General features: G+C 41.7%; 1 protein-coding gene across 1 annotated transcript in view; it reads left to right on the forward strand.

Annotated features, from left to right (window-relative positions):
- The window catches only part of E2F7 (E2F transcription factor 7), a 39917-nt gene extending 21362 nt beyond the window's left edge, over nt 1–18555 (forward strand). The window contains exons 8-13 of the mRNA XM_019455179.2: nt 6772–6957; nt 7442–7514; nt 10066–10567; nt 11923–12178; nt 13640–14061; nt 15597–18555. Coding sequence (XP_019310724.2) covers nt 6772–6957; nt 7442–7514; nt 10066–10567; nt 11923–12178; nt 13640–14061; nt 15597–15767 — 1610 coding nt within the window. The 3' untranslated portion in view covers nt 15768–18555. The remainder of the gene's footprint in view (nt 1–6771; nt 6958–7441; nt 7515–10065; nt 10568–11922; nt 12179–13639; nt 14062–15596) is intronic.
- Nucleotides 18556–24543: the final 5988 nt, after the last annotated feature.

Consider the following 24543-nt stretch of genomic DNA (forward strand, 5'->3'; position numbering starts at 1 on the left):
AGAGGATAACGAGACATAAAATGTGATTGGTTGGGACGTTTTGGAAGCCTTCGAAATAAACCAAGAAATCTGTCCTAGATGTAATAGGCAGAAGTGACAAGAGATCTTTAGATAGATTAAAAAAGAAGAGGGACTCAAGGGTAGTAGTGTCATTGCAGAAAATAGGGTAGTCAGGGAACTGAGGTGGTGTTGAGAAGTCTCACGAAGGGATTTGTGTACCCAGCTAGAAGGGCTCCGATCTGATGAGGGGACCAGGACTTGAGACCAGGTCAGGAACCTCATTGTGAACCCACTTTCTCTATCTGACAGAAACCTGATCTTCTTTCTGTATATCTAGTTTCATTACTGACATCACCATCGTCATCAACAACCCAGCAATCTGGAACTTCACATTACCTTTGATTTCTTGAATTCACTCTCCTTCACTCCTTGTGTAGCAATTCCTCATGGGTAAACTTAATAAATGTCTCTTTCCTCTTCTCCTTCCCACCATTGTGGCCTTTTCATCCTCTTCACAGCTTTTTTGAGTTATTATGACACAGGATAAATGGCACATGGTTAAAATTACAGTTTGGTAGGTTTTGCATTGTGTACACCTGTGAAAGAATGACCACAGTCAATATAATGAACCCATCACCCTCCAAAGTCTCCTGTGTCTTTGTAATTCCTCCCTCCTTACCCCCATCCCGTCCCCAGGGCAACCACTGATCTGCTTTCTTTCACTCTAGATTTTGTACATATTTTCTAAAATTTTTTATAAGCAAATTATATACAGTCGATGCTCATTATTCAGAGTGCATATTTGCAAATTTACATACTCACTAAAATTTTTTGATAACTCCAAAATCAACACTCGCAGAATTTTCTCATTCATTCACAGACATGCAAAGAGTGGCAAAAAATTTCGGTTGGTAACACCCTTGTTCCCAGCTGAGGTCGAACAAGGCAACACAGCCTTCTATGTTTCTCGTACTTGTTCCTACTTGGCTCTCATGCTATAAACAAGTGTCCTTTCCGTGGTCTTTTTAAGGCCATGTATTCACATTTTTTGTGCTTTGTGTTGGGGATTGTGCCGTTAAAATGGCTCACAAGTGTCCTACTGAAGTGCTAATGATTCTAAGTACAAGAAGGCTGTGAAGTGCCTTACAGTGGAAATACATATGTTAGAAAAGCTTCCTTCAGGCATGCGTTCTAGTGCTTTTGGCTAAGAGTTGAACACTAATGAATCAACAATGTATATTAAATAAGGTGTCTTTAAACAGACACACATATAAAACAGGGTTATGTGTTGATCAGTTGATGAAAATGTTGTAACCGGAGGCTGGCAGGAACCTAACCCTGTATTTCCTCTAAGAGCAGTAGTTCAGTATTTGCTAATTCAGTGTTCATGGTAACTTCACAGAACATAACTACCGTGAATAACAAGAATTGACTGTAATGTGTATACTCTTTTTCTCAAGCTTCTTTCACTCAGCATAATTACTTTCAGATTAATAGTATTGTATCATGTATCAATAGTTTATTCCTTTACATTGCTGAGTATCCCATTATATGGATATATCATTCTTTATTCATTTACTTGTTGGTGGACATGTGGATTATTTCCAGAGTTTGGCTAGAAATTTACTTATAAATTTATTTATTTACAAATAAAGCTACAGTGAATAGTCGTGTACATCTGTTCATATGGTAGAATTCACCAGTGAAGCATGTGGGCAAGCAGTTTCCTACATGAGAGGTTTTTAATAACAGATTCAATTTTTTCAGCTATTGGGCTATTCAGTTTATCTCTAGTAGATCTATCCTTCTACTTTGTGTTCAGTTTTCTCTTTTTCTAGTTTCTTAAGGTAGAAGTGGAGGTGATTCTAGATCGTTCTTTTTTCTAGTAGGTATTTAATGCTGTCAATTTTTACTGTAAGTGCTGCTTTAGCTCTATCCCACAAATGTTGATATGTGTGTTTTCTCTGTCTTTCAATTCAAAATATTTTGCAATTTCCCTTTATGTTTTCCTTTTATTTGGATGTGTGCTCATTTCCAATTTTTCTGAGATTTTTCCAGATCTTTTTCTTATGGATTTCTAACTTCATTCCATGTGGGCAGAGAATATACTTTATGTAACTTGAATCCTTTCAAATTTATTGAGGTTTGTTTTATGGTACAGATATGGTCTACCCATATGCATTTAAAAAGAATGTATATTCTACTTTGTTGAGTGGAATGTTTTACAAATGACAACTAAATCAGGTTGGTTGATTGTGTTGTCATTCTTCTATATCCTTACTGACTTTATGTTTATTTCTTCTCTCAATTGCTGGTAGAGGAATGTTGAAATGTCTGATTATAGTTGCAGATTTGTCTATTTCATCTTTCAGCTCTATCAGGTTTTGCTATGTGTATTTGAAGCTGTCATTATGTACATAAACATTTAAGACCAATCCCTACGTCTTCTTGGTGAATTGACCCTTTTCTCATTATGAATGACCCTTCTTTATGCCTGATGATATTCTTTGTTCTGAAATCTACTTTATCTAATGGTAATATAATCATTTCAGCTTTCTTTCGATTAGTTAGCATAGTGTATATTGTTCATTCTTTTAACTATTGGTACCTATATTTAAAGTGAGTTTCTAGGGGTGCCTGGGTGGCTCAGTCGGTTAAGCGGCTGACTTCGGCTCAGGTCATGATTTCGCGGTCCGTGGGTTCGAGCCCCACGTCAGGCTCTGTGCTGACAGCTCAGAGCCTGGAGCCTGTTTCAGATTCTGTGTCTCCCTCTCTCTGACCCTCCCCCGTTCATGCTCTGTCTCTCTCTGTCTCCAAAATAAAAACGTTAAAAAAAAAATAAAGTGAGTTTCTAGTAGGTAGTATATGGTTGAGAGTTTTTTCATCTCATCTGACAATTTCTGCTTTTTAATTGAGTTGTTTAGACCATTTGCATTTAAGGTGATTATTGATATTTGACTTTAGTCTGTCTTGCTATTTGTTTTCAATTTGTCCCATCTGTTCATTGTTTCCCTTTTTACTTTTTTTTTTTACTTCTTTTGGATTTATTATTTTTTATGCTTCCATAAAAAATTTTTTTTTACTGGCTTTATTGGCTTATTAGTGGTAACTCTTTGTTGTGTTATTTTAATGGCTGCCTTAGGATTTATAGTATGCACTTTTAACTTATCACAGGCTACCTTCAAATGATGTACTACTTATATAAGGATCTTATAATAGCGTACTTTCACTTCTCCCTGCCTGGCCTTTGTACTATTATTACCAAAAATTTTACTGCTCTGTGTGTTATAAACTCCACAATGCATTGTTATTATTTTTGGTTTAAACAGTCTATTGTCTTTTAAAAGACTTTAATAAGGGGAAAACTTTATATCTATCCATGTAATCACCACTTCTGGTGCTTGTCATCCCTTTTTTGTAGGTGCGGGTTTCCATTTGGTATCATTTTTCTTGGCTTGATGGACTTTCTTTAACATTTCTTGTAGTGCAGGTTTGCCACTAATGAATTCTTCCAGCTCTCCTATGTCTAAAGATGTCTTTATTTTCCCCATTTTCCAGCTTTATTGAGATATACTGAATGTACATCACTGTATAAGTTTAAGGTGTAGAGCATAATGATTTGACTTACATATATTGTGAATTCATCACTGCAGTAAGTTTGGTTAGCATACATCATATTAATACAATAAAAAGAGGAAAAAAAAAGGGAAATGAATTTTTTTCCTTGTGATGAGAACTCTTAGGAGTTCTGTTAACAACCGTTAACTCTGTTAACAACTATTGTATATAACATACAGCAGTGTTAGCTATAGCCATCATGGCAGACATTACATCCTGAGTACTTATCATGTAACAGGAAATCTGTATGTTTTTTACCACCTTGCTCCATTGTTTTTAAAAGATATTTTTGCTGGGACTCCTGGGTGGCTCAGTCAATTGAGTGTCTGACTCTTTGATTTCGACTCAGATCATGATCCCAGGGTCATGGGATTGATCCCTGCATTGGGCTCTGGGCAGTGCGGAACCTGCTTAAGATTTACGCTCTCTCTCCCTCTGCCCCTCTCCCCCATGTGCGCTCTCTCTCTCTCTCTCAAAATAAAATAAATTTTTAAAAAGGTATTTTCGATGGGTAAAGGTTTCAGGATTGAAGGTTTTTCCTCTCAGTACTTTAAAGAAGTTGCTCTACTGTCTTCTAGGTTGGATTGTTTCTTGTTAGAAATCTATCATCATCTTGTTCTTCCAGATATAATGTGTCCTTTGTCTCTAGTTGCTTTTAAGATTTTCTTTCTGCCTTGTTTTAAATGATTTGATTATGTGTGCTTTGGTATTTCTTCATGTCTCTTGTACTTCGGTTTGTTGGGCTTCTTAGATCTATGGGTTGAAGGTGTTTATCAACTTTGACAAATTTTCAGCCATTATTTTTTTGGATTTTTTTTTCTGTCCCCTCTTCTGTTCTTTGGGGACTCCAGTTATGCCTAAATTTGGCTGCTTGAAGTTGCCCCACAGTTCACTGATGTTTTGTTTCTTTCATTCTCTTTTCTGGGTTTCATTTGGGAGAGTTTCTATTGGTATATTTTCAAATTCACTATTTTTTTTCTGCAGCATTACAGTTTTTATCACTGGAAGTTTGACTTGAGCCTTTAGATTTTCGATGTCTCTACTCAACATGTTCAGTCTTTCCTCTAGTTCCCTGAGTTCATGGAATTATAATACCTGTTTTCATGTGCCCATCTACTAATTCTATCGTGTGTCACTTTTGAATCCATTTCCATTGATTTGTCTCTTCACTGCAGGTTATATTTCGCTCAACTTTGTGTACCTGGTAATTTTTAATTATATGCCAGACACTAAGATGTGGGGTGCTAGATATTTCAGTTTTTCTAAAAATGTTCTTCAGCTTTGTTCTGGGATGCAGTGAAGTTACTTGGGAACAGTGAACCTTTCAGGCCTTGTTTTTAAGCTTTGGTAGGCAGGACCATCAGCAGTTAGTCTTTAGTGCATTATCCCCACTACTGAGGCAATAATACCCTTTTCAGCATTCTAAGCAATGACCCATGAATTATAAGATTTTTCCATGCTAGCTATTGGCAACAGGCACTATTCCCAGCCCTGGGTGAGATGCAAGACACTATTCCTTCTTCTCCTTTTGAGTGGTTCTTTCCGTAACATTGGGTAGGTTTCTCACATGCGTGGGTATTCCACGGAATACTTAAGAGTGGGAGTACCTTCTGCAGATCTCCACCATTCTTTTTGTGTGGTTCTCCTTTCTGGTATTTTGCCCTGCAAATTCTAGCCATCCTGGCTTTCCTTGACTCCCAGCTCCAACCTCAATGTGGAGAGACTTCCAATTTCTGTCCAGGTTCCCTTCCCTATACTCCAACTTGGAAACATTCTCCAGACAGTAAGTGGGGGGGGCAATCCTCAATCTCACTCCATTGATTCCTGTCTCTAAGGACCCTGCTGTCCAGTGTCTTGAGAGCCATTGTTTTGATATACTTTGTCTGATACTTTGTTTCAGGAAGGAGGGTAAATTTGTTCCCTGTTACTGTCTGGACCCATTTTCTTTTTGATTTTGTAATTTTTAACTTTCTAAAGACCATTTTGGGGGTTTTTGTAAAGGTGATTTTGTTTTTCAGTTTTTATGTGTTTTCGAAAATGTAAGTCTAGCAGGGCCCTTCAGTTTATTAATCTTTTCATTAAAATGGGCATGCTTTGGGGTGCCTGGGTGGCTCAGTCAGTTAAGTGTCTGACTTGATTTCAGCTCAGGTCATGATCTCACGCTTCATGAGTTCCAGCCCCACATCGGGCTCCGTAATGACAGTGTGGAGCCTGCTTGGGATTCTCTGTCTCCCTCTCTCTCTGCTTGCTACCCCCACTGGCACCTACTCTCTCAAAATAAATAAATATTTCTTAAAATTATGCATGTTTTTTGGTCTCTGCACTGACAGCACAGAGCCTGCTTGGGATTCTCTGTCTGCCCCTCCCCTACTCATTCCCTCTGTCTCTCTTTCAAAATAAATGAATAAACAAACAAATGTGCATGCTTTGAACCTAGAAAGAAAAATCACACAGATGAACAGGGTAGGAATGACTAAACAACAGGGACTATTTCTATGTAGAAACATAGGCCTGGCTCTATACAGGAAATTTTGTCCTGATTTTACACAGCCTCTTTAAGCAAAAAAATAGGCCTCCAAGGCCCTTCTATTCTCACTGTTCTGCAGCACTTCAACCATGACGTTTTTGCTGACCTTATTCCCTTGGTCACTTAGTAACTGAGCCTCCTACCGCCTAAGAAAGACATAATAGAGCATAATAGAAAATAGAGATTCGTATACTCATTGCCCTAGAGCTGTGGCAGAAGCGGCTGATCCCAATTAATGTTAAAATCTCTAAATATGTGTGTTGGGCTGAGCATGGTTGGGTTTTCCTTTGATATCTCTGCCCAAAGAAAGCATCTGAAATGTCAGGTCCATTCTAATTTGGGTTGGAGAACATTTTGCTCTACTTTTGTTGCAGTTGGGATAATTTTAGAATATATATGAATTCGGTCTCACTTTATAGTCTTTTACTAACTCTTAAAAAAATTAGTACATCTAAAGAAATTGGGGTTTGAGACAAGGCTCATAAAATTCCTTTGATTGTCTTAGTTTTTAATTTATAGGATAGCTCCATTACAATTACAGGCTCCCAAAGCTATATTCTAAAAAGGCTAAAATTATCCTGAATTATAGCTATATAACAACACTACCAATTCTCTCATTTATTTAGATGAAGAACTAGTGGATGTTTCTGCATCTGTCTTACCAGAATTGAAAAGAGAAACATATGGCCAGATTCAAGTCTGTGCAAAACAGAGGCTGGCTCGACATGGTTCTTTTAACACAGTTCAGGCTTCTGAGAGGATCCAGAGGAAAGTGAACTCAGAGCCCAGCAGTCCTTATAGAGAAGAACAAGGTATATGCCTTTTCTTATTCCGTGGACTCCGTCAGCTGTCATGTAACAGTCACCCTACCCAGGCATTTTAAAATGAGCTGACTCTAGGCCATGCCCTTTTTTTCACTTACCTGAAGTAAAAGGATGGTTGAGGGCAAAAGAGTTGCTGACTTCACAGGGAATGAACATGGCTCCGTGCCTGAAATTCATCCTAGTCAGCCATGAAGATCCACTGGTTTGCCAACTGGGTCTGTTTGATGCATCTCAGACATTCATCAGGTTTACAAAGCAACACTTGTTTTCTTTGTTTTGTTTCTAATTATTGATGAGACCTGAACTCCCCACTAATAGCTAGCTTCTGGAAATTTCTCTGTTTGAATCAAAACCAGAACGGATTTGAGATAATCTTATAATCCCCGAGCTGTGAATAATGAATCCTACTATATATAATTGGTGTGTGTAAGTCTCTTGCCATATTTTGTTAGAGTTTTATTTTCCTTTTTAGGATCAGGTGGCTACTCCTTAGAAATTGGAAGTCTGGCAGCTGTTTACCGACAGAAAATAGAAGACAGTTCACAGTAAGTAGTTTTTAAAAACTGAGTGTATTCTTTTCTATTTTCTGGTGTTAACTTTGAACACATTGAAATGCAACCCATCAAAAGGTAAATTTAGCAGTCTTCCTCAGAAGTCAGCCATTTGTTTATTAAGAATTTTCTGGGGTGCCTGGGTGGCTCAGTTGGTTGTGCGTCTGACTTTGGCTCAGGTCATGATCCCACAGTTTGTGAGTTCAAGCCCCATAGCATGTTCTCTGCTGTCAGCACAGAGCCCACTTTCAATCCTGTGTCCCCTCTCACTCTGCCTCTCCTCTACTCACACACACACACACTCTCTCTCTCTCTCTCTCTCTCTGTCTCTCTCTCTTTCTCTCTCTGAAAAATAAATACTTAAAAAAAAAAAAGAATTTTCTGTTTCCCCTTTGTGCCTAACGCTGTTCTGGATATAGCATCAAGGACACAAAAGTAGGAAGAATGGATCCCCTATGCTAACGAAAGCTATGGGGAAAAAAATAAAAACAAATACACTGAAAAAAGACAATCCACTACTAACATGGCACTGAGGACTGAAGATTGGAGCTCCAGGAGTCATTTTTGTCATTACCATAGATAACTTTGTTTATGAACCACCAGATCTTGTTCCAAAAGTTTTATATATATTAACTCATCTAACCATAACAAACGTTTGAGGTGGGTACTGTTTTTTCTTGATTTTACAGAAAGGAAATGGAAACCCAAAGAGGTTAATTAACTTGCCCAAAGTCACAGTGCTGATAAGTGACAGAGCCAGGATTCAAACCCAGGCTCTTTGATTCAAATTTTGGGTCTGATTTTGAAGAAAATCACGTATTATCAGAAGAAGCAGAGGAAGTGCTAATGAGGGAACGAGAGTGGTTTTTAAGGACAAATTTGGGAAGAAACAGATTATGATGTGGGGCCAGGGAGTACCGGGACATTAAGCCGATTAGTTTAGCTGTAATGATTTGTCCAAGTAGGATAGTAAAGGGAAACATCATTCATAAAAATAACTTGGGGTGTTGGAGGCGAATAGGTCAGGCTGGCAAAGAGCTTTGAAAGCCAGGTGGAAGAGTTTGGGTTTATGAGACAGACAATAATGAACTATGTAGACTCCGTGGAGAACAGCACTCTGTCCGCTTTTATTAAGCAGGTGGGATTCAGCGCCTGCAGCCTTTCTGCTCTGTCATGGTGCAGATCTGAGCTGTGTCAGCTGCAGACGGAAGAGTAGAAGTCAGTGTAAGACGGTGAGTGAGCAAGACTCACCGAAGTAGAGAGACATCACAAAGGACACCTGGATCTCAGACAGTGGTGCTGTTGTTGGTGGAGGTAGACAGGTTGAGGATGGACGACCAGAGGGAGGACGGTGGGTGATAGACTCAGCATGGCCATGTTGAGCTTCTCACAGCCGAGTAGTACTGATCACTCTCTCAGGCTGTGGTTGGACAGATACGCTCACCTCTGCGGCCCGGTGCCCTCCATTTTAACTTCAGCACACGGACAACAAGACTGGGCAAAATAGGTCCTACTGATTAGTTCTTAGAGGAGTCTTAAAAGGATTTTCTTCATCTGTTTCCAAAAATACATTAGAAATATAAATGTTTTTCAATATTTAGACATTTTTTCCATAGAAAACACCCATTGTTTATAATCTCATATGTTAAATGGGGGTTAATTTTTCATGTGTTCTGCCTAAAAATTGTGATACTGAACAGAATGGGACAAGAATGGCAGAAAATAATTTAGTAGGTAACTTTATTTCCTCACTGTCCACTTCATTTATGTCACAGTGGATTTGAAACAAACCAGATGCATCCTTTAAATGAAACTCTGATCCGGGGGCACCTAGGTGGCTAAAGTCAGGCGTCTGACTTTTGATATCAGCTCAGGTCACCATCTCGCAGTTTGTGACATCAAGCCCTGCATTGGGCTCTGTTCTGTCAGTACAGAGCCTGCTTGGGATTCTCTCCGCCCCTCTCCTTCTCTCTCTCTCTCTCTCTCTCTCTCTCTCTCTCTCTCTCCCCCTCTCAAAATAAACAAACTTTAAAAAAATAAGTGAAAATAAATAAAAAATAATAAATAAATGAATAAACTCTGGTCCAGTCTTTGCTATCTACCCAGAATGTCATACAGTGCCTAGTGTGAGGCCCAGCTTCATCACATTAGAGCTGGGTGACCCTCAGTAGGCTGATGAGCCTCTGAGCTTCAGTCTCGTAAACTGGTGGCAGAGAGCTATCATTATCATAATTATGTAAAACAATTATAATATTATGCTAACTGATAACTATTAGATGTAGAAGAGGCAGGGGAGGAGCCAGTCTGAGCTCTAACCTGAGATCCCTCAAGGGCGGCCCTCCCAATCCCTAACCATCTATCCACGTTACATGGGCCCCTGCCTCTGGGATTAGCTAATAGGTGCTCAGGGGGCACACTTCAGTAGCAGCGTGAGCAGCATTATCTCATTTCTGCTTTGGTACATCTCTCTGGAGGAAGGCAAAGAATCAGGAGCTGGTGGAACACGATAACTTGTTGAGACCCATTATGTTTCTTTTCATTTCAGGGGAAAGGCCTTTGCCGGTAAGAGAGTGATGCCTCCGTCAAGCAGCCTGGACCCTGTTGCTCCTTCCCCTACCCTGTCAGCTGACTCAGAATATCGTGTTAATCCTTTAGCGCACCAAGTATTTTCTGTGACCCAAACGGACCTGCAGTCCTTCTCCATGCAGAATGGTCTGAATGCACAAGCAGGTGTCTCACCGTCTTCTGCCGCCTCAGATGGGGAAACGCCAAAGCCAGCCCTGCTGACCGGTCAGCCCTTGGTGTACGTGCCCTCCACCTCACTGTTCATGCTGTATGGGAACGTACAGGAGGGACCGTCCCCAGGGTCAGGCTCAGGGTCGGAGAGGGACGGTGGAAGCTTGGAGGTCACGGCATCAGAGCAGTCACCCACACCCTCAGTTCAGAAGCGCCTGGGTGAGGAGAGGAAGCCTCAAGAGGAGGAACCAGCCACTAAAAGACAGAGCAGGGACTATGATGACAGCCCTCTAGCCCTTGTCATGCCCAAGGTAAGGGAGTTTGGGGAGGGAGGGACATGTTTAGTGACATCCCGTTAACCCAGAATTCCTTCCCAGTAAAGACACACAGATACTAATAAGCTACTGAGTCTGGAATGGAAGGTATTTTGTGTATCACTTGTATAACTAAGCCTGGGACTGGCTCTCCCATAGTCTTGCCATAAAGTAGTACCATAAGAAAAGCGATTTTGGGGGTGCCTGGGTGGCTCAGTCAGTTAAGCATCCAACTCTTGACTTTGGCTCAGGTCATGATCTCAGTGTTCGTGGGATCAAGCCCCACGTCAGGCTCTGTGCTGAACATGGATCCTGCTTAAATTCTCTCCCTCTCTCTCTGCCTCGCTCCTCCCCCCAGCGCATGCATGCATGCACACAGACTCACTCAAAAAATTTAAAAAAACAAAAGTGATTTCTATAAAGCTCCTGCTTTGCATAAAATGCTAAATGATATATGAAAAATAGAAAAGAAAGACCCATAATCCCACCACATAGAGGCAATCACCATTAACATGTTTGTAGATCTCCTCCCTTTTTCTATACTTTCTGGGTTTGTTTTTGGGTTTGTTTTTTTTTGTTTTTTTCAAACAAGTTGAGATCACTGAAATAGCCACCGTAATCCAGGAGGCACCAGAGTCTCAGAGTCAGGAATATGGGTGCTATTTGGCTTTTAGTGTCTGTGTCTGTTCTCATCCCTGTTCATCCCCAGCTACAAAGTGAAGGGAGCAAAAATGTGAGCTGTTGGTATCTCCCACAAAGTAGCCCTCGAAGGTTAATGAGATATGACCAGTAAAACACTGTGAGAGCAGAAGCACGGTCATGACAGCAGTCCGTGGTGGGTCAGCCAGACTCATAGAGATCAGTACCTTAGTTACGACCCCTTCTCTTTTATTCCTCCCTCTCGCCAGAGTGAATTGTTCTAATTGTGTATATAGCCTGGGGTTGCATAACAGCAGGGAAGACTGACCGGAGTATGTCTTAGGTAACCAAGACCGGGTTTGGGCCCATCCTGCTGTTCATACTGGGCCACTAAAAGATGCATCCACACTCTGGATGCGTTAGCAGCTCAGAAATTTATTTCATAGTGTAAATACCGTGGCCAGTTTTTCATTATTAAAACTCCATCATTTCTGTGCTTCAGAATCCTAAACCTCCAGGAGCACATGACATGTCCTTGATTTTCAGACCATTCCTAGAAGTGTGACCGAAACAACTCACATACACGATGCAGTGTGGCACATGGCGATCTCTGACCTTTCTGCTTATGTCTTAGCTATTTTGAGAAGGCTGTTCTTGAGATGTACTACTGGGATTTTTACGTGCCTTTCTGGTTCCTGCTTGGTTGTGCTTAGAAACCCTCAGATTCCACAGACATCGCTTCTCCCAAGACCCTGGGTCCCGGGGGATCTGCGCCCCTCGAAGACATTCACATGGAGAGTCAACTCTCTGCTGCAGAACAGGCTTCGGGAAAGGCTTCAGCAAACTGCTGCGTTTCTTCCGAGTGGGGAAATTCTTCAAGAGATGCAGAGGTTGAAAAGTCTTCAAAAGAAAATGAAAGCACCAAAGAGCCCTCTTTGCTGCAGTATCTTTATGTACAGTCGCCAGCCGGTAAGGAATGTCACCCTGTCTTAGGGCCCCTTGGGGTAGTCAGATCATGAATTAGATTTTTAAATTTTCGTCCATGTCACCTGACCGAAGTAGCCCATTAGTGATGCTGTGTACAGCCTCTGAGCCATTTTACTCTAAACTCCTTGTTTCCTCCCTCTGTGAACCGAAGGCGAAGGCTGTCTTCGTTTTCACCAACTGGAAGGATACTAAGAAAATAATTAGGGCAAGTGAGTTTTTTTGTTAATGCGTTGAACTTCATTTGCTAAAAAAGCACAATTCAAAAGATCATTCTGTTTTTATAATTCGGCTGAATCTGGCATTGGTTCAGTTTACTGAACAACATGAACCTCATGGCCACTATGTGCAGCTAGCCTGCCGATGTCTCGCATATCTGGAGGTACTGAGCATTCACTGTGGTCGAGGGCCAGGTCTGGAGACAGAGGGCTGGACATCAAAGCCATTTACAGTCTTCATGAAGTATTCAGCCATCCTCACCGGTAAAGCAGCACTAACCATGACTGCTATGCCATGGGGGTGCTCTCAAAATTGAACTAAATTTTATAAGATAATACATCTGAAGCACTTCGATAATAGGACCTGACAGAAAGACTCAAGTGCTGTTAGTATTTCAAAACAAAGCTGAAATATAATAGATACCTAATTTTTAAGGTATGCACCATGTACGTAAAGCTGCTCTCAATGCAAAGAGACTTCAACTGATTTTCCTCAGCTTTCCATTCACTTCACAGGTTAGGCAGGTGTTTTTTTATTGTTCTCTTACCTAGAAAATGTTCTTTATTCCACTAGCAAATATTTTTTGAGGGTCTGACGTAAGCATGATACTCAGTGGTGCAGATACATTGATGAACAAGAAACAGACTTGGTTCCTGCCGAATGAAAATGACAGCCCAGCACAGGGATTATTAGCTTTTTCTAGGCCAAGGACCCACTGACACTTTGGTAAAGCCTGTGGATTCCTCCTCACAATGTTTACAAATGCTTAAAATTATTAAATACATACGATTATAAGGGGAAGCCAATTGTACCAAACGAAAAATAATTTTTACTAGTGACAAGGTCAAGGTGCTATTAATACTGTCAGATTTGTTGCCTAGGATCCAAGTTGAGGAAAATATAAATTTGCTAGAAGTTTGTAAGAATAAAGATAACAATTTTTCCATCCAAGTTCATTTTCCTCCTCGACGTGGAACTCACATTAACTGACCCTCTCAGTAGCCATGGGCATCTACCACATTGTCACACAGATGGTTGTGGGATCTCATTCGTGGCCATTGCTGAGGAGACGCAGTGCAGGGTGGGGAGAACACGGGAAGGGGGTTGGCTGGTCAGGCAGAATCCATTCATCGTGGGTTCTTTCTCATTTGGAAGCGCCGTGCGGGATGTGAGCTGGAATGGTATCTTCCTGTTGTGTTGACTTACCTTGTTCTGCTTCTGTTTCAGGATTAAATGGTTTCAACGTGCTCTTATCTGGCAGTCAGACCCCCCATCCTGTGGGGCCACCTTCAGGTCAGCTGCCATCACTCAGCATTCCTTGCATGGTCTTACCATCCCCGACGCTGGGCACTTTTCCTGTTCTCTATTCTCCCACGATGCCCAGGCCAGTTTCCTCTGCCCCTGGTGCTATCCCAAATGTGGGACCTGTGAATTTTGGCTTGCCTGGCCTCGGATCAACGGCTCATCTTCTCATCGGTCCTGCAAACATGGTTAATCCAAAATCATCGACACTCTCCTCCGCAGACCCTCAGCTTCAGTGTCCAGGCTCACTCAACCTGAGCCCTGTGATGTCAAGATCACACAACACCATCCAGCCTGAATCCCCCATGTATGGGGGGCATCCAGTTTCTGTAGTAAAATTACAGCAGGTGAGTCCTAAAGTGAGCCCAGGAAGGTCATCACTCTGTGATGGGGTCTGCCTGCCTTTAATTAGCTTTAAGTCACATGACTGTAGGACGGAGGCTCTAGGTCAGGGTCTTCCTAGCTTCCACTGTAGACCCAGAGTTATCTGCTTATTTTATAAGGCATGGAGATATTAAGGCAGGAAATGCTGTGCCTTAAAGACAGAAATATTTTTTAGTTGTCAATCTGTTCCTTAAAATTAGAGGGACTTATTTGAGTGATGGTTCAGGGGGGATTTGTGAGGAATGCTGAATAGTCAGATGATTTCTCCAGGCTTTCATTTCAGTAGATCAATAAAGGAGACCGCCCTGAGTTTTCGTTGTACAGCTATAGAAATAATTGAGAGAAACAGAAGTCTAGATACTAACACAAAGATTCTTAGCATCTGTCATTTCTTAAAATGCAGTGTTTAGGAGACAGGAGATACATATAATGTATACAAATGTACACATAAGACTATTATAATCGATATAAATTCATCAATACCCTATTTCCCCCTAAACTCCCATTTGTAGCAGTCAGTAAGCATGTGTTGATTTCCTCTTATGCCTTAGGCATTGTTCAGAGTGGTTACTTTTCTCTCACAGAGGAAGAGTTATGCTGTGGCCAAAAATATTTTAGACAAGTCTGTCAGAGGCTGACAAGTTTGCTAGACATTGAAATAAACAGTTTCTAAAGGTGATTATAATGTAATAACATGCTTTCTGATCACCAGTTATGTGCCAGGCACTGATCCAGGCAGTAAAGATATGCCAGTAAACAGGATAAAGGCCCCTGTCCTTTGAGGGAACATTAAGGAGATCAACGTTTAACACAAGAGGATACATATTAGCAAGTAAATAAAAAGCGGCGAGACAGATGCAGATACTTGCTATTTGCCCAGTGTGGTCTAAAAGGCGCTTGATAAATATGATCTTGTTTAATTCGTGCAGCTCGGGGCGCCTGGGTGGCTCAGTCGGTTAAGCATCCGACTTCAGCTCAGGTCATGATCTCGCGGTCTGTGAGTTCGAGCCCCGCGCCGGGCTCTGGGCTGATGGCTCAGAGCCTGGAGCCTGTTTCAGATTCTGTGTCTCCCTCTCTCTGCCCCTCCCCCGTTCATGCTCTGTCTCTCTCTGTCTCAAAAATAAATAAATGTTAAAAAAAAAAAAAAATATTTAATTCGTGCAGCTCTGTGAAGTCGTCACTTTTGTCATCCCCATTGTATGGATGAAAACATTAAGGGACACATGGGTTAAGTAATTTGCCCAAGGTCACACAGCTGGTTGTGCCAGTGGCACCCTTCTAACCTGTTTGCTAGGCTGCCTTTCTGCACATGAAATACCAAAGTTAATTTCAGTTGTGGTAAGTGCTGGGAAGGTCAACCCAGATGAGTGTGACAGAAAAGTGCAAAGGAGAGAACGCTTACACGAAGATCACAATGACGCAGGCCAGGACAGGGCTTACTTAGTTCAGAGATCGAGGACAATTTGGACCTCACCGCTGTTTTTATTTGCTCTTTCAGTCACCGGTTCCAGTGACCCCCAAGAGCATCCGACACACACATCGTGAGACATTTTTCAAGACGCCTGGCAGCCTAGGAGACCCGGTCCTTAGGAGAAGAGAGAGGAATCCATCACGAAACACCAGCTCGGCACAGAGGAGACTCGAAATCCCCAGCAGCGGGGCTGACTAACCCCACGCCTCACCAGGCAGGGGCGGGATCAAACCACCTGAACTTCCCTGTCGCAGGTGATGCCCTGACGTTGGATGCAAAACGGAACGCAAGCCATCCGGTCTCCGGCACAGGTCCTTCCTCTGTCTTTCACCCACTGGTTCTGGTTACCTGCCCGTCATCACGGATCCTCTGTTTTCCGGAAAGTAATTGTTACTAATTGTGCATTCAATACCAGTTAGAGTCCAGACTCTGCGCGTGGTGTCACAGTGAAAGCACCGACTGACTTCTGTGGTTTTGATTCAAGAATCCTCTTATTGCTGGAAGTAGATCTGAACAGGCTACTGGAGCCTTGTGGTTTTTCTGCTGGGGGAAGGGGGAGCTGTCTAGCACTTAACCAGGGTGAGCGTTCTGGGCATGTATTTCCCCTCACCCTGACTATAGATCTGTGGTGAGAGAAACTTCCTTTCTGCAGTTTCAAAAAGCTACTGCTTCCTTAGGCTTCATCAGGAAGCCAACTCCAGTTGTGAATCCTATGGTATTATTTATTTTGTTCCTGAAATGGGATTTAGTGCAAAAAGTTTACAACTACAGCAAAACACATGTTTTTTCAGGGTATGACGACTTGAATGTTTATACTTTTTTCCTATGATTTGCCCTGCACTTACTTCACAACCTGCTAATAATGTGGATAAATGTATATGCATGACAGAATGTCAAGACCAAAATAACTGTGAATGGCACGCCTTGCTATACTGAACTGTGCTAACCCTGTCTGGGCGCGAGAACCAAGAGGGACGCCAGCAGCCTGAGAGCTGACCCGTGTGAACCGTGAGGTGTTTACTGTTCATTTGTAAAAATCCTACCATGTGCAGTTCCCTTCACTCTGTGCCCCGTGGGTGTTTTATTTAAATGTTAACCGTAGAGTATCAGGTTTGGAGGCCTTCAAAGAATCGCTGTTTATTGAATAAATCAGGATGGTAGCAAGTGATTATATGGAAAATTGGAACCTGGATGGGACCTGGTGGTAGAATTCTAAAGAGCTAATGATGTGGAACTTGATATAGGAAGATAGGTGATCGTTTTATTTTTTCTTTTGCTTTTTTTCTTTATTATTGGAAGGGTAAGAGGGAAAATGGACACATTACGTTGAGCATCCAAGAGTATGCAAACCAGTTATTTTTCAGAGTTTTGCTGAAAAATACAAGTGGTGAGTGCAGGGATTTCATTGTGCTAACATGAATACTTTTCTGGAAACAATTATGCAATACTCGTTTGTTAAACCATATTGCTTTAGGATTTCATCAAGTAGCCAAACTAGCTCTTTTATTCCTAGATTTTTTGATATGTACCTCATTCTTGTCTCTTCCAGTAAGTGGCTTCCTCCCTCCCTTCCTTCCTTTTTCCCTTTCTTTTTTAAGCTTCTGTCTTAGATTTAGAATCTTGGTGTAGGGTTCTATTTTATTATTTTTGGACCCAATAAAATGTTCTATGAAATAAAAATATTAATTTAAGAGACTCTGGGAGTCTGAGCAAAGTAGCTTTATATTAACTACAGGATAATATTAGCCTTATTACCCCATGAGATTTTTGAAAACTTGAGGTAGATAGCCAGATTAAATAAATTTGTTATTATATAAAATTTTTATCAACACTAAACTTATAAAGTTTACAACATGGCATTTTTTTCTTTTTTACAATCTTTCCTAGCATTAAATGGATAAAATTATGGTTCTAATCATCCACAATCTCCTGGTAATGATTACCCTGAGCTAATATGAGCTAATATTTGTTTTATACTTTTATTGAAACAAATAAAAATATGCCCTTTTCAGGACACACAGCATCTATATCTGCACAGGGTACATGCATTTTTAAATATACCATACTTAAGAACGTCCACAAAAATATTTTCACTTGAGAGGTCTACATTTGGAAGACATCCCAATCTGATTTTCCCCTCACTGTTTTTGGATGTTCGCCACTTATTAAACTTCTTTGCTATCCCTTTTTTTTAATTATTATTCTGTTCACACGATGACCATAAAAACCTCAGAGAGTTCACGGTTCTTGAGGGGTGTTAAGGAGCAACCAACCCCCTAAATGAGAATATTAAGACTCTGTGACCATATTCAGCAATAGAAAACTAAGAACTAATCCCTTTTGTATCCGGGACACACTTTTTCATGTGGCTTCGTGATACATAAAAAAATAAAATGATGCGGTGGTTGTGTCTGTCAGGAGAACGTATGTTCCTTACAGAGCAACTGATGAAAATGGACTGCTAAGCTAGACTTGGATATTTGGAGAAGCGGAAAAGCAATGGCAATCTTGAGTCTATCGTTGTATTACTTAGTAAAAGAAATAATTGTTGGGGACCCTGCTAAGGACACGCAGCTGTGAGTAGGCACTGAGGGAAGGTGTGTGTGCCCTACACTGTCCAGGGTTTGTGAAACCCTTTCATTCTGGTACAAGAGTTGGGAGAACTTTTATACTTGAATCTACCTACCAAGTTTACATTGCTCAATTCTTTTTGGTAAGGTGCTATTTCTGTATTTAAGTAACTTTTTTTTTTTTTCAACGTAAAGCTGCTTTCAGCTAATCTTATTGCACTGCTAGTTTTGTGTAGGTATTAATTTTATTGCTGCTTACTGCTTTTGTTTTCATCCTATTTAGCTCTGCTCTTTTTTCTAACGGCTATATTATCTATAGCTGTCTGCTTGGAACTTTCCTACATGTAAACTGATTTGTTTTTCTTTTAGAAAAATATTAAACTTGATAAAATAGCAATAAAAATCAATTCATTTAATGAGATGTTGGTTGTATTTGCTCGTGGGCTGTGTGTACCAATTTCAGTAAAACTGTTCATTGTCGCAGCTCAGCTAACCAAGCCCTCATAAAACCCAAATCGGATTTTTTTTTTTTTTTTTTTTAACGTTTATTTATTTTTGAGACAGAGAGAGACAGAGCATGAATGGGGAAGGGGCAGAGAGAGAGGGAGACACAGAATCAGAAGCAGGCTCCAGGCTCCGAGCCATCAGCCCGGAGCCCGACGCGGGGCTCGAACTCACAGACCGTGAGATCGTGACCTGAGTCGAAGTCGGATGCTTAACCGACTGGGCCACCCAGGCGCCCCTAAATCGGATCTTTTGATTGAGACTTCCCGGTAGTTCCCAAACACCAAATCTTAATATGTCAGAATTACACAGGAGCTTGAGAGGATAGGACTATGCCCTTGAGCCTCTGATTTCTACAGAGTCAGAATCTCCATAGGTTTGGAGCTTCCAGATGATCCTGATGCCTATCCACTTAAAAGAAGCTCAGGTGAATGCACTGCAGACCACTTCCCCAACTTCTCATGAAATCTGCAAGGTTAAATGCCTCTCATTCCAGCAAATGCCTACCTTGAGTTCAAAGCCAAATTCCATTGTTAACCCTCACTTTCAGATTAACCTCCAAACAGGCCTAATCTGATTTTCTCTACTTTGTTAGCTCTCCAGTCATTTATGTCATGTTATTGTCAGTCCCCCCACCCCTGCTAAATTGTAGGGTCCTGGGGAAAGCGGCATTGAAACCCCAGTATCAAGCCCAGTCTTGGTACTCAGAAGGCCCGAAATGGTGAAGGGAGGAACCACAGGACCCCGCCCAACAGAGCTGGCCCCTTTGCCAGCACTGTTAGAGTCAGCTCCTGCCTCTCTTATTTTACTGTTGCCTCTTCCTTCCAACACACCACTTCCTGTCCCAGTCTCTAGCCTTCCTTCTCGCAAGGCACATACATACAGTTGACTCTTGAACAACACGAGGTTTAAGGGGTGCCTGCCCCCGTGCAGTAAAAAAACCAGCATAACTTTTGACTCCCCAAAAACTTAACTATTAACGGCCTATTGTTGCCCAGAAGCTTTACCAATAACATAACACATATTTTGTATAGGTACTGTGCATTGTATTCTTACAATAAAGCTAGAGAAAAGAAGAAGATCCATTTAAATGGACCTGCACAGTTCAAACCCATGTTATTCATAGCTGTATAACACAGGATTAAACATGTTTCTTCACATACACCAGGATTGGTTAGGATTTTACTAGCATATATTTAGCGGTATATTACGTTATAATGGGATCGTGCTGTATTGTAGGCACCTACCAATATCTTCTCCCTACAAGCCTCCCCTTTTTGTCTTTCACGGGGTAAGTGCAGTGAACAATCAGGACTCATGAGGTAGTCCTGAAGCCGATTTTGTTTTGTCTCCCCGCACTCCTTTGAAGCCTGGTCAACCAGGGTAACCCATCTGCCCCTGTTATGAACATCAGGTCAGGTGCTGTGACTTCTCTGGTTACCGTCAATAACAGAAGTTCTACAGCCATTTTAAGTTACAAAGACAGTCTCAATTTATGCAGGTGAACATTTAAAACTTCTGCACCTGGGGCTCAAGATGAGCAAGGAAGGCGTGGATCTTTGTTTCTACTGAGCATTTCCCCTTGCTCAACGTGCTTACCTAGATTACTAACCCTGGCAAGGTCAAAGCGTGCGAACATTTGCCTGAACTTCCTGCAAAGCAGGCAGTACGTTTTCCTGCAGCTGCTATTCTCCCGCAGTCTCTGGTTTTCCTGCAGTCCGTTCCACAGGCGCTCGTGGGCGGGATTTAGAACAGTCCAGGGCTGCCTCTATCCACTGTTAGCCCACATGCGGTGCCCTTTGCTCTGATTCTTGGAGAGAAGGTCCAGCCAAACTCATAGCGGCCTCTCCTTCCTTTTGCTGCCAAAGCTGCTGGCTCACCCACATCCCCTACATCCCCCAGGCCAGTGTCAGACACCAGAAAAGAGGGAGAGGCAAGCAACACCTCCCACACCTCCCCTTAGTGGTTCTAGGGAGGCAGGGGTGTGAAGCCACAGCATAAGTTTCCAAAGAAATCACAAAATCCATTTTTATTTCCATTTGCTCCATCTTTTCAAGGCCTATGGGTGAACAGATTCAACAGTGGCATAACTGATGTGCAAAACCTCTTCTATCAATTCTCTGGAACGCAGCCTTTATTCAATTTGGTGCTGCAGCCAAGTTCACTATCTAACAACCTGTCGTGATAGTTATAAACTTCCACTGTCCAAGATTTCTGTTTTCCTAGATGGTTGTTACAGCACTTACTATCTCATAAAAGTAATCTTTGATAGCTGTTGATTTTTTAGTGTTAAGATCAGTTTTATCAGGTCAATGTACTTTCTTAAGCATTTGAAAACGCTTCAGAAGCTAAAAAATAATAAAGCTAAAAGTTTTCTTCCTTCCATTCCATTTTGTAAATAGCCTGCCAGTTCTTCTGCACAAGCATCCACTCTTTCCCCAACTGTGCCCTGAAAAACTCAACTATTGATGGTTATTAAAAAAAATTTTTTTTTAATGTTTTATTTATTTTTGAGAGACGAGAGAGAGACAGAGACAGAGTATAAGTGGGGGAGGGGCAGAGAGAGAGGGAGACAATCCGAAGCAGGCTCCAGGCTCTGAGCTGTCAGCACAGAGCCCGACACGGGGCTTGAACTCATGAACCACTAGATCATGACCTGAGCTGAAGTAGGATGCTTAACCAACCACAGTCTGGACCCACCCAGGCGCCCCAATATTTATTAAGAGTCACATGAAAGTGGGTGACCCTGATAAAATTAATTTATTGCTACTACAGGATTTATTAGACTTAAATTTGCAAGAAGAAATACATACCCAAATTTTTTTTTTAACTGGTTTGATAGTGGGACTATTTTTCTTAGAGTACTATGCAAAACCAGGGTTTGGCAAAAGTTACTTTGAGAAGCAATAAATTAATCTACCAAACAACTCTCTAAGACTTCTTAGTCTTCACTGAAAAGCAAAGGGATCAATATTAGCTTCTTAAGGTCAGAGACCATAAATGATTTATATCCATATTCACAGTATCTACCACAAAACATGCACCCAATAAAAAATTGGGGGAAAGAGTATTAAAGGATGAGTTACCACAAAGACTTAAAAAGACAAACAAACAAAACCTTTGAAGCCTTTTTCACTGCATGGTTCTAGGTACATAATAGTCGTTGAGTAAATAATTGTAGTATAGCTTGTTTTATTTTTCCTTTTTTAGTTTAAAAGAATGACATCTCCTGTGCCACCAATGCTTCTACAACAAAGTGGCCATAACCATGCTTTTAGGCTTTCAGGCGTTATCCCATGCAGCATTTTCCTGACCCTGTGAGTGAGGCTTTCTAGCCCCTTCACAGTCTGGACCCTACTTTCCCTCCCTCCTATGCTAGATATTGCATTCATTTCTGCTCCTCTTCCAAGTTCTTTATCACAGGGTCTGGAAGCCTGGGAACTACATTTCCCAGATCCCCTTGCTACCAGGTGCTAGCTGTGATTCTGTCAGTTAATTACTCTCCTGCAGGATTTGATAGAGAGCAAGGAAGCTGGGGCCATTCTTCCTCAAGCACAGAATGCAGCACACTGAGATTTCCCAGCTGCCATATTTGATTGGACCATGTAGCAACTGGCCACAGTTTCATGCTGTTCCCAACCATCAGAGGAAACAGCATCTCCCCGACCTCTGGATAGTAGCCACAGTGACACAATCTGAACGCTTCACAACAACCCCCTGACTGCTGCTTTCTCTGCCTTCCAGCGATTTTGGAAGCACCAAATTCCCTGTATTAAAAACTTTCTCCTGGAAATACCTAGAATGTTTTCCAAGTTCTACACAGACCCCAGCAGTCTCCACTGTTCCGTCTTCCTTCTCTTTCACCCATCCTCTATCAATCATGCCCCTCTCTGTGCTCACATGCCTCCTACTCCCTTTTGCATCCATGCCTTTACCCCAGCTGTCCTCTCTTCCTAAACGCCCTCCTTCCACCCCCACTTCTCTTCTCCATCAGGCTGTCTCACATGCATCTTCCAAAATCCAGTTCAAATGTCCCTCCCTCAGGAAGAATGAGCTGGTTTCCCCCATCACACAGTGAGGCCAGCCAAGGCAGCAATTAAGTTCTTCTCACCTACGTACTAGCACCCTGTTCAATGAGTATGTGAATAAGTGGTCAATCAAACTGAAGGAAACACAACAGTGCACCTGTGAGTGGGGTAGCTTAACATGAAATGGCAACATGAAAATGGTGAGTACAAGAAACAACAGCTTCTAACCAGCATCAGATCATGAATAACCCTACCCCACCAATGTCCTGCACATCATTCATTCCATCAATAAACATTTATCATTACTATGCAAAAGGAGGTAGTCTTGAGTGAGTGTGAGGGGGTGGGGATCAACCCTTTATCTCTCTTTGATAATGGTAGAGAATTACAGATGTGTAGTGCCCAAGGGAACCCTGAACATCATCTTATTCAGTCCCCTATTTTACAGAGAAGAAACAGAAGCAAGTTAAGCGACTTGCCCTGGATTACACAGCTACTTAACCGGTCTGGTGAGACCAGAACACAAGATTCCCAATGACCCCACCCAGCACCCTTGTCCCTATGCCATGCCACTTACCAAGCTAAGGCAAAGTCTTTTAACAAAAAGGTGGAAGGAGTCATTCATACAAACCTATCCAGTTTTCAGGAAGTGTGAATTTTACAGATTACAAACTTGGTTCTGCAGAAAGTTGGGGCTTTCTTATACAATGAGTCCCCTCTTCTCACAGCAAGCGGACACTGTGCAAAGTAAGCTTAACGTCTGCACTGGGTTTCAGAAGATGCATATGAGACCGCCAGGTAGAAAACAAAAACATGGCGATGGGAGGAGAGCATTTAGGCAGAGGTGCAAAGGTATGGATGTCATCTTTATCTTTTTTTAATGTTTATTTATTTATTGTAGAGAAATTAGGAGCACACAAGTGGGGAAGGGGCAGAGAGAAGGGAGAGAGAGAATCCCAAGCAGACTCCACACTCAGTGCAGAGCCACAAGTGGAGCTCGATCTCATGACCACAAGATCATAACCTGAGCTGATACCAAGAGCGGGATGCTCAGGGCGCCTGGGTGGCTCAGTCAGTTAAGTGGCCGACTTCGGCTCAGGTCATGATCTTGCAGTCCGTGAGTTCAAGCCCCGCGTCGGGCTCTGTGCTGACAGCTCAGAGCCTGGAGACTGTTTCAGATTCTGTGTCTCCCTCTCTCTCTGCCCCTCCCCTGTTCATGCTCTGTCTCTGTCTCAAAAATAAATAAACGTTTAAAAAAAAAAAAAAAAAAAGAGCGGGATGCTCAACCGAGCCACCCAGGTGCCATCTTTAAAAATCTCTATCAAGGGGCATCTGGGTGCCTGTCTGTTAACCATCCGACTTTGGCTCAGGTCATGATCTTGCAGTTCATGAGTTCGGGCCCCGCATCAGGCTTTGTGCTGACAGTTCAGAGCCTGGAGTCTGGCTTTGGAATCTGTGACTCCCTCTCTCTCTGCTCCTCTCCTGCTCATGCTCGCTCTCTCTCTCTCTCAAAAAATAAATGTTAAAAAAAAAAATCTCTACCAAAACATCTAAACTCCCTTACTATTGACCATAAATATTTAGGGAAATGAAAAAATAGTAAAACTAGTATGTGTTTACTATGTAATTTCAAACCTCAGAAACATTGAGAATTGTTTTATTCCTCCATAAAAAACATATCAAGAATAGTTTGAACAGCACTTACCTCATCATATAAATGAGACAAGTACTGATCATCTTTTTCCATGTCTTCACGAATTGTTATACTCCTAAGTTTGGGTCAGCTTCCATATTTTATACTCAGTACTTCTAATTCCATAAAGCAGCTCCAAGAGTTCATTTAATGGAAAGCTTTTGTAGGCTTCATTTCAT

This window comes from Panthera pardus, unplaced genomic scaffold (genome assembly GCF_024362965.1).
Source record: "Panthera pardus isolate Hobbes unplaced genomic scaffold, ASM2436296v1 HiC_scaffold_6, whole genome shotgun sequence".
NCBI lineage: Eukaryota > Metazoa > Chordata > Mammalia > Carnivora > Felidae > Panthera > Panthera pardus.